At 37.6% G+C, this 10,724-nt stretch overlaps 1 protein-coding gene across 1 annotated transcript in view; it reads right to left on the bottom strand.

The window, feature by feature from the left end:
• The window catches only part of PREX2 (phosphatidylinositol-3,4,5-trisphosphate dependent Rac exchange factor 2), a 179,135-nt gene that overhangs the window by 43,270 nt on the left and 125,141 nt on the right, over positions 1–10,724 (bottom strand). The window contains exon 36 of the mRNA XM_085306783.1: positions 6,180–6,294. Within this exon, the coding sequence (XP_085162909.1) occupies positions 6,180–6,294 (115 nt within the window). The remainder of the gene's footprint in view (positions 1–6,179; positions 6,295–10,724) is intronic.

Here is a 10,724-nt window from a genome sequence, read left to right as displayed (position 1 = left end):
AAAAAAAAAAAAAAAAAAAAAAAAAAAAAAAAGAAGAAGAAGAAAAAGAAAAGAAAAAAGAAAAAAAAAAGGCTAAGCTGATCTGCCTGATATAAAGTGTCAAATATTCATGGAGAAGGGAAGACTGGAAGAGTAAATGTACTTACTGCTGTAGACTGGAAGGCCTATCCTATACCTTCAAGTCCAAACCTCTGATATCTTGGACAAACATGCATAAATTCTCTACACTCAAATTCTACACTCAAAATCCATTCTAAAAACTAATTTACTCTTTCTGGGAATCTAATCCAGAACTTGATTCTTCTGATGGTAAAAACTTTTTTCTCGTATCCAACTTAAACTTTTATCTTAAAGTCACCATTTAGTCCTCAGATTGCCAGTGTTACAGTCATTCAGCTAACCTACCTGTCAAGATCTGTCCCAGTTTGTAATGGACCTACACTGTAATTAACATCTTTTGGATTCAGTAGCAACCATAATACTTATTTCTATACAACTTAGCTAAGAACTACCATACTGAATTACAGCCCACTGGAGAACAAGGGAAAAGAGGTCTCTACCAAATATAAGAATCATATTCAAAGGACAGAATGCATTTTTAACTAAATAATTATTAAAAGCAGTAATATTTCAAAAATGATAAATAATTAAAACTTTGTCTCCAAAAGATAACACAACTACATAAATAAGACAAAATGTCAATACAGGCAGCTAGAAAAGAAATGGGAATCTGGAATGGAGTCATTTAACATCAACCTCTGTGCTAGTCAGACATAGTTTTTCTGTGCTTCTCTTCTAAATTAGAAGACAACTGCTAAGCTATTGAACACACAGTAATGAAGATGTTTCAAATCTTTACTGACTTAATTAYTTTCTCTTGGTTGTGCTGCATGTTTCTCACCAGCAAACAATTTGATCAGGCTAAATTTACATTGCTGGCAACAATCAACACCACTACAACCACCAACCTGCAAACAGAATTTGCATGTAAAATCTTTTTTCTTTGTGRGCATCAGAGAAACAGAAGTGGTGAAGCCTAATTAACTAAGTTAAAAAGTGCAATCTGTCTAATTGTGAAAAAGAAATCCAATACCATTAAGAATAACTCTGGGTCAGACGCTGAAGATTTTTCAGTAGTTTTACAAACTTCATAATCTAGTTTATTTTTAAAGTAACATCTTTATTCAGATAAAGGATTTCCTATATGTTGCTGGTGGGAGGAGGGGAAATGTTCCTCAGAAATTGTGAAAAACCTCAAATCCTTAGCTGGCCTGAGAATGAAAGTTTCTTCATACCATTGACTAGGTTCAAATAGCTATACTGTAAAGTGAAATGCAGAAGATGGAGAGAGGTTCTCTATATTCCACATAGCATCAAATTCTGTAACTGCTTTGAAACAGCCTTTCAGGCTTCCTCATAAAAATGACAATCTTATCATTTAGATTTCATTGTTGAGTTACTATTTGCAAAAGCCTCAAAAAAAGAACCACAAAAAGTACAAGTTTTATGACTGCCCAAATCAGTGTCAAGGAAGACAATTTTGCACCTGGAAGTATTATTATATTACTTTTGAGATTATGGAAAAGCTAGTCACAGTTCCATAGATATTATGACTGAATTTTGTGAAAAAAAGAGAAAGAAAAAAAGAAAAAAGAAAGAAAGAAAAAGAAAAAAAGCAAGGATTCAACTTCTTTACTTTTTCAAGCCAGAAAACCACTAAAAATTTACCAATATATCTCATAATTCACTCAAATAAATAATCTATAAATGAATTCTTAAAGGGTATATCACACAGAATCACACAGAATCAGTAAGGTTGGAAGAGACTTCTGGAGATCATCTAGTACAACCTCCCAAAGATTTCCTGGTGCTGGTTCCACTGGGGCTTGACCCCAGAACCTTCTGCATGTAAAGCAGATGTGATAATCACTACACACATATCAGTATCAGACTTCATCATCATTCAAAAGAAATCACACTCCTCAAAACTTTTCTATACACTCAACAGTTTCTAGCAAGACTTTACCACAACAAAGTAAGAGGTAGCTAAGCAAAGATGCTAGTGATTTTTTAATTTTATTGTCCTGACTATCCACATCACAAGTCAGGCCAATACAGAATCATAGAATGGTTGAAGTTGGAAGGGACCTTTGGAGATCATCTAGTCCAACCTCCCTGCTCAAGCAGGATCACCGAGAGCATGTTAGAGAGGGTTGCATCCAGGCAGGCCTTGAAGATCTCTAGAGAAGGAGACTCCACAACCTCTCTGGGCAACCTGGTCCAGTGCTCCGTCACTCTCACACAGTGAAGAACTTTTTCCTCATGTTTAGAAGTAATTTCCTGTGTTTCCGTTTGTACCCATTGCCTCTTGTTCTGTTGCATGACACCACCGGAAAGAATCCAGCCCCATCCTCTTGACACTTTCCCTTAAGATTCATGTAGACATTGATAAGATCCCCCCTCAGTCTTCTCTTCTCTAGGCTAAACAGGCCCCAGCTCTCGCAGTCTTTCCTCATAAGAGATGCTCTGGTCCTCTAATCATCTTCATAGCCCTACGCTGGACTCTCTCCAGTAGCTCCATGTCTCTCTTGTACCTGGAAGCCCAGAACTGGACACAGTACTYGAGACGAGGCCTCCCCAGGGCTGARTAGAGGGGCAGGATCACCTCCTTCAACCTGCTGACAACACTCTTCTAGTACACCCCGGGATACCATTGGCCTTCTTGGCCACAAGGGCACATGCTGGCTCATGGTCATCTTACTGTCCATCAGGACTGCAACTCCACCACCTTTCCTAAAAGCACGTAGTTGTCCATGACATTCTAGTCATGCAAGCTATTCCACCACGTCTCCATAACTGAAACGAGATAATGGCCCTGCAACCACACACAGATCTCCAATTCCTCCTGTTTATTCTCCATGCTCTGTGCATTGGTGTACAGGCACTTCAGAGAGGTAGTTGGACATACAGGTTTTTCAGGAGAGGTGCAAGAGATCCCCCATAGCCATGTCTCGTATGCACATCCCCGGCTGCATGGACCTGCTGGAGGCCTCCCAACTTGAGGTGTGTTCTGTTGACTACCCTGTCTTTATACCTCTCCCCTTCCCCCATCCTACCTGGTTTAAAGCCCTCTTTACCAGATTGGCCAACCTGTTGGCAGACACATGTGCCTCGGTTAGCGAGGTGGATCCCATCTCTCCTCATCCGTTACTGATRTACAGACAGGGTCCCATAATCATAGAAACCAACCCCAGCAGTGCAGCCGGTTGTTAACTTGGAAAATCCGTCTACTCCTTCTCCTATCCTTCTCCCTCACTGGTAGGATTGAGAAGAAGATCACCTGGGCTCCCAGATCCTTGACTACATGCCCAGAGTTCTGAAATCCTGTTTTCATTGTTTCCAATTTATCCTTGGTATCATTAACACCCACATGAAAGAGCAACAGAGCGTAGTAGTCAGACGTGTGGATGAGCCTTGACAGCTTTTCGATGACATCTTGTATACAAGCCCCTGGCAGACAGCAAACCTCTCTAGACAAGAGGTCAGGTTGGCAGATAGGTGCCTCCATCCCCTGCAGCATGGAATCACCCACAACAATCACTCATCGCTTCTTCTGAGTGTTTCCGCAAGGCACAACTATGGACCCAGTTGCTTCCCTTGAAGCCATGCCCAGGTCCTCCTCATCTTGGAGTGCACTAAACCAGTTCTTCAACTGCAAGTCCAAGTCTTCAGGAGGAGTAGGGGCCTTAAAAAGACCTCTGTTTTTAAGTAGGACAGAACCAAAATGGTCTCATTGTTTTACATACTAGAGTTTTATTATTTAAATGTGTCTGTAATATAAGAGAAGCTGAACTTGCACAGAGTTCTCATCAATGGATGACTCAGTTGCAGTGTCACAGGCAACCAATTGTTTTATTCCCACTTGTCCATATTCTCTTCTCCCACTGGGCCTAGTTCTTTACACTTGCTCCCTTCAATACTTTCTTCAGCTACTGTAGCAATGGAGCAATTGTAAGATGGTCATCAGATGGTCATATCAGGAGCATGCAAAGTATTCCTTTACACAGAAAGGATGGTTTATAGACTGTATCTTGATTGACTTTTGTTACTACCTAGACTACAGGATATAGGATTCCATGTGAACAGTCAAAGTCAGGATTACTGTACTTGACYTGATCGAGTGTATTTCTAGGGAATAATTGATTTCACTTTAATATTTTTCTTTGGAACAATTATCCAAATGTTAATAGATTTTGCTGCGGTAGTTACTTTACTAGATTCTCCATGCCAAACACCTACACTGGCTAGCAACTGGCAGAACAACAATGAAGCATCTGCTTTTCTGTTTTTCCTCTTCACATTATGTCAGATAGTGATTTCTCAAGCTGTACTTCCTTTCTGAAATTGGTAGAGTTTGCCAGAAAACAAGTATAAAAATCAATTACTACATGTTCTCATCAGACCTTAGAAGACTGGAAGAATCCTTAATTTTCCTACTATTGTGACTGGACAGAGCTACAATGACCAGTATCGACACATGGTAAATTTTGGTGAATATAAACTTTTTCTTACTGACTTCTTGCAAAACTAGGTCTTGGAGATTATTAACTGATTAGAGCTCTAAGTCACAATGCTGTAAGAGTGCTGTATCTCATTACAGCCACAATACGAATGAAGACCCTAACCAGACTGCATGTATGATAAGCAAGGTCAGTGAACATTAGAACATAAAGTTAAGAAAAATATTTGGATTTTAAAATCAGGCCTACTCATTGAAAAAACAGAACAACAAAGTCTTGTCTTGTTCAATTGATAGAAATCTCTTTCCAAAAGTAGCTGAGCTCATCTAGGCCCAATATTGCTGTGACCAAAGCTTGTTGTACAACTGATTCATCACATAGGTCTTCTCAAATAAATACTCACAAGGAAGCTTTTTTCCAGATAGAAAGTACTAATAAAAAAAAGTGCAGACAGATAGAGTAAATAAATATTACATTTGTGATTAGGACAGAAGTGCACTGACACAAATGTAACAGAAAGAAACATATACAGTATTCACTGAATATGACTGGCTTTAAAATTGCTTTTGTTATAATACTGCTTAGAATTTAACAGAGTTTAAGTAGTCCAGTGTTTTGACAAAACACTAGGGAAATATACTTTCATAAGATAATTTCATAAGATTTATGAAAAAACTTCTCTGGAAGACGGAAATGGGCCAGTGTTTGGCAAATAGGCAAAGGAAGTAGAAAAAGGATACTGAAACTTTCCACTTATCCACTTGAACCCACTAAGATGTGCTTGGATGAGATGACTGAATGTCCTTCTTTCTCCTCTTTCCCCTTCTCCACTGCTTTTATCTCTTTTCCATCTGTTCTGTTTTTAAAATCTGCCTAAAACTGCTAGAGAAATCTGTCATGGGTGTTTTCATCAGATTGAAGGATTAAAAAACAGATGTGACTTTACTGCAATCCTTTGCACGTTTTTCTTCAGCTTGTGTWCAAGAAGTGTATTCAAAAAGGTACTTTCTTCAGATACACTGAGATGCAAGAGTGGTCTATGATCGCATCTTTATTATTTTACTTTGTACCTACTAGATTATTTTGTATACCAGAAATTCTGTCTGTATGTGCAAATCCTTAATGACACTTTTACTAAAATACACAGCTGCATGTGAAGATTATTTCACATATTACACTATGTAATCCATATCTGAAGTTGATGCAAGTACTCAGATATTTTTAGTACCCTTATTATTATTAAAAAAAAGATGCTCAGCCTCTAAGAAAAGAGCAACATTTCTTATATCCTATTCTCTACAAATTAAATAAATATGGCCTGCACAATCAGATCAGATGTTTAACAATTCTGATAAACTGTTTGTTATCAAGTAGACATTTCCTTTTCTGTAGGCATTAGTGAAACAACCCTGAGGCAGTTAACCATAGTTTTTATGGGAAAACAATTTAGGAAAGAATATTATTTTACTTTCTTTAAAATGTAATTTAACAGTTTAGAAAGGAAAAAAGCCAGAACCATGAGTCTTGGATCTTATTCAACAATGCACCAAAGAACAACCATCATYCAATGCACTTCTGTGTACAGACACATGTCATGGAAACTGGGTTGAAAAGCARAACTCAGTGAGGTAAACTCAGGAATGTTGGTTTATTACCCACCTCAGTTTCTGGTTATAYTGCTTGACTTTTTCTAGTGAGGCTGCATTAATCTGAGCTTGAAATTCTTCTACTGAGACACTGTCTCTGTAATAATATCCTTCCATGCTCTCCAGTGCTATGAAAAGAAAGAGGAGAAGAGAAGAAATCAGTATTAAATATTTAGTATTCACTTTCTTTGCAGCCTACCGAACTACTTTTTAACCTTGGGGCTGCGACCTCACTGTGGATTGCTGAGCTGTTTCTGTACATCATCAAACTCATACAGATCTTTCTTTCAGATTGCATTTATAATAAAAACCATATTTCTTGCCCTGTGTAAAACACAAAGGCAAAAGCTAGTGTCAGTTCTGTTGCTCTAATTAAAGTACTTCTGCCCTTTGCTAAAAGCCATGTAAATGTGCTTTTAGTTCTGATATAACCCTGGAAAAATTCAGTAAAATGAATGAGGGTAGAGGAAAGAAAGGTTTAATACATCAGTTATTTTCACAGACAGAGATGTGTCTGATAATGGGAATGGCTTAATACTTCTCTGGATCACGTAAAGCAAAATGAAAAACTAGCATAATATTTTTAAATGCCCTATAAGTTTCTTTCTAGGGATCAGACATGTTTCTAGAGTCAAACACTCAACCTTGTCTGTCTTTGTTGCATTTATTTTACCAAAGGAAAGATGAATATTACTGCAGGAAGTCATGAAGAAAACAAAGATTAAAGGTTACTGTTCTTCTCATAAAATCATCTTCACAGAAATTAAAAGGAGGGAAAAATGAATACACAACCCCTCCACTTCAGCATGCTCTTCCTAGCAACAGATTAAGAAAAAAATAAATTTTATTAGTAATTAAAATAATTAAATTTAATTTAGACACTGAAGAACGCACAATCTTTTCTTTACCCAAGTCATATCAAGTCTCTGAAAGAACAAAGAAATTCAGACCTGAAAAACCAAGATCTTTGCATAATCAGAGGTTATTAAGAAATTAACCTTATAATAAGTTGGAAACAGGATGTTGGCAAAACAGTTTCTTCAGGGAGGAGCAAAAGGATTTTAAAATTAGACCCTGATCAGAAAATACCCTCTCAGAAAATACAAGAAATAAACAGAGCTGTGATGGAAACATGCTGCAGTCTTAAACCTTCAGCTGCACATAGAATATTAATTCTGCTTGTACTAGTTAATATGACCAGTTGATAAATAATGCATTGGTTGTGAAAGAACATGCAAATTTCACTTCCCTTGTGTGCTTTCAAGGTTTTTAATTCTGCTTCTGTACAAAAAACATTCATTTTCAACAGTCAGACTTACTTCCTAACTTCCTTGGTGCTAAGTTGCAGCAGAGGGCCCACAAAGAAATCCACTGGACTCCTTTTATGACAGCATGTTAGCACAAACACACAGTAGATCATCTATACTGCTTGTTTTGCTGGCATAAATCCAGGGTTATCCAATGAGATCACCCCCAAACTGGAAACTCGGTCATATGTGGGGACTGACTGGAGCACGCCGTTCTACCTCCACAGGCACTACAGGGCCACAGGGCTTTTGCTTGTGGTCCTAGCACAGAATCCCAGAACATGGTTTGGCTCTCCACTTTTTTGAAAGGTATAATGTATTTCTGCCCTACRTATTGAAAAAATCTTTCATACGAAAAACTTCCATACAAACTAAAACATGTCTGACATGCAAGAGCAGGGCCACCATTTAGAGGGACCTAGACAAGCTGGAGGAATGACAGGAGCATTATGAAACTAATCAAGAACAAATGCCAAGTCCAGTGTCTGGGAAGGAAGAGCCCCAGGCACCTGTACAGGCTGGGGGTGGACTGGCTGCAGAGTAGCTTTGCTGAGAAGGATCTGGGGGGCATCTTACACAGTGAGCTGAACATGAACCTGCTGTGTGCCCTGGCAGCCAAGAAGGCCAACAGCATCCCGGGCTGTGTCAGCAGCAGCATAGCCAGTAGACTGATGATGACTGATTATTCTCCTTTGCTCAGCACTTGTTAAATAGCACCTAGAATACTGTGTCCAGTTTGAGGCCCCACAGTAAAAGAAAGATGTTGATCGACTGGAACAAGTTTATTAAAGAGCCACAAAGATAGTCAGGGAATGAAGCATGTGCTCTGTGAGGAAAGGCTGAGGAACTCGGGCTTGTTTAGCCTGCAGAAGAGATGGCTTTGTGGGAACCTAATAGCCATTTGCCAGTAACTAGCAGGAGATCAAGAAGACATAGCCAGGCTAGTAATGGTAAATGGTAGCAGTGCAAGAGACAATGGACATAAATTGGATCAAGAGGGTCTCCAACTGGATATCAGGGAAAAGCTTTTTCACCATGAAGCCTCAGACATTATGCAGTCTCCACCCTTGAGGGTTTTCAAGACCCTACTGGATACCCTGAGTAACATGGTCTGATCTCACAGATGACCTTGCTTTGAGCAGGCGGTTGGACTAGAAACTCCTGAGGTCCCCTCCAATCCAAATTATTCTATCATTCTATGAAAAAAAAAATAAATAAACAACATACATGGATTCATTAAGAAGCTAAATGTTAATATTAAATACAATGAATTTTAATTTTAAATAAAGGATTTTTAAATTAATTAAATTGATTTATTGCCAAGATCTCAATTCTAATGTAAGAAAAACAGAAGTCTGAATGCCAATAGCAACATCTTGACATTCTAGGACACTGATCCTGCAGATGAGCATCCTTTTGAATGCATAACTTCAAGCACATGGTTGTACAGATCTGGTTTTGCAAGAGGAAGGATAGATAAGACAGCCTAGGTAAAGATTCCAAAATTAAAAAAAAATGTTTACAATTCTAATTCTGCAAATATATACACGTTTCATTTTAGGCATGGGGCTATTCAGAGCATGACAGYATGAGTATACTGTAGGATCACCTGTAAAGGACAATACACTCACTACACAAAAAAGAGTAACACAAAAATGTAGGTAGTAGCAGTAGACCTGCACTGATTTGTGACTTCTACAAACTATTCCAAAACCATGAATTTCTAAGTCTTCCATTTGAAAATGTCATAAAYCACTTCATTTTTAAGTAGAGAAGAGCTTAGCTCTGTTAAACTTGGAAAGCAAGGAGTCATCTCAGTGGGAAATGGTAGCATTTATAGAAGATTTCTCTCTTCAGAGCTAATAAACTTCAGTTAAAAAGGGGATCTGAGTTAGTTTGATGGCAGCTCATACAAATCTTGGAGAAATGTAGTATAATCTAGAATCCCAATTCACTCATTAATGAGGAAAAAAAGAAGGAAATTAAATACTAGGTTTTCTTATCAAGGACTACTTATTCTTGGGGTCTAATAGATTATTTTTAAGAGGGATCCTTGAAAAGTAAAGAAATTTGATATGATAAAGCAAGAAGGTAAAGAACTTTTAATTTGTTGAAAATTATTAAACAAGCAATTTTAATATTTGCCCTTTCCTTTAGCTCACTACAGAGATGCTTGTCAAATATTTTGGGCCTCTGGAAACAGAAATGAAAAACAAATCCTGAAAAATAAATTCTGCAGCACACTGAATCCTTCCCTCCTCCCCAAGAGAATCTGAACAATGAGTATTTCAAGATTTCATTTGAACCAAAGTATTTTCTGTTCTCTTTCATGAGCTTTTATTGTTGTCTTCTCTACTGAAATACGTCTACTGCTCAGTGCTCTCATTTTCCTCTATGGCTGAACTCAATCTATCCAAAAGAAAAATCCATTGAAGTCTGTTTAAGTATATTAAATTCAGACTTCAGAGATTTTATTTTAAAAATTCATGTGTTTTAAGTTATGTTATTTCTTCATGTATCTTATTTTTCACTATTTCCTTTTTACATCCTACTTACATACATCAAACCCTCCTCAAATCTTTGTATGTATGTCTGACTTCTGCCTATTTCACATAGACACTGGAAACTTACTGCAAGATACTGAGTACTGTCAGCTCCCTCTGAAATCGAAGGCAGCTCAAGGCAATCTGCACCTTGCAGGAGGCATTCACTATTTCAGTGAATCAAACTCCAYGTTCCTGATGACTATAATGACACTGCAGCTAATGCAGGCTGCCTGCAATTTATGAACAGTCTGAGCATCAGTGCTGTTCATCACTTTGGTAACGTTTGCAGTTTCATATCTACAAAAGCCTGAAAAAAGTTACTTAAATCTTCATAACATTTTAAAGAGACAGAATTTCCAGCTCTTATATTTGAAGTAACTGGAAAAGGGGTGGAAAAGGACTTAATATTGCATTATTTGGAAAGCAAAATACCTTTCAAGGACTGACAGCTGTCCCCTAACGTGCACACAGAACAAAAATAATAATGATAAAGAGCATTTATTCTTTAGCATCAGAATCATATAACAGGTATAAACTTAGAAATATATAGCCATACCTCTGTTTTTCATTTTAAAAATTCTGTATTTCTTAAATTCCCATCTTAATTCAAAATTGGCATTAGAAATCCAAGTTAAACAGCATATTTAAATACAAGCACTATGTCCTTAAAGTTAAGAAGAAATTAATCAGAGTGAGTAACTAGGA

The sequence above is a fragment of the Rhea americana genome, unplaced genomic scaffold (assembly GCF_003343005.1).
Source record: "Rhea americana isolate MKP2758 unplaced genomic scaffold, rheAme1 scaffold_247, whole genome shotgun sequence".
NCBI classification, from domain to species: domain Eukaryota; kingdom Metazoa; phylum Chordata; class Aves; order Rheiformes; family Rheidae; genus Rhea; species Rhea americana.
The sequence above is the reverse complement of the archived record's forward strand: the minus strand, read 5'-3'. Positions and strand labels throughout refer to the sequence as shown.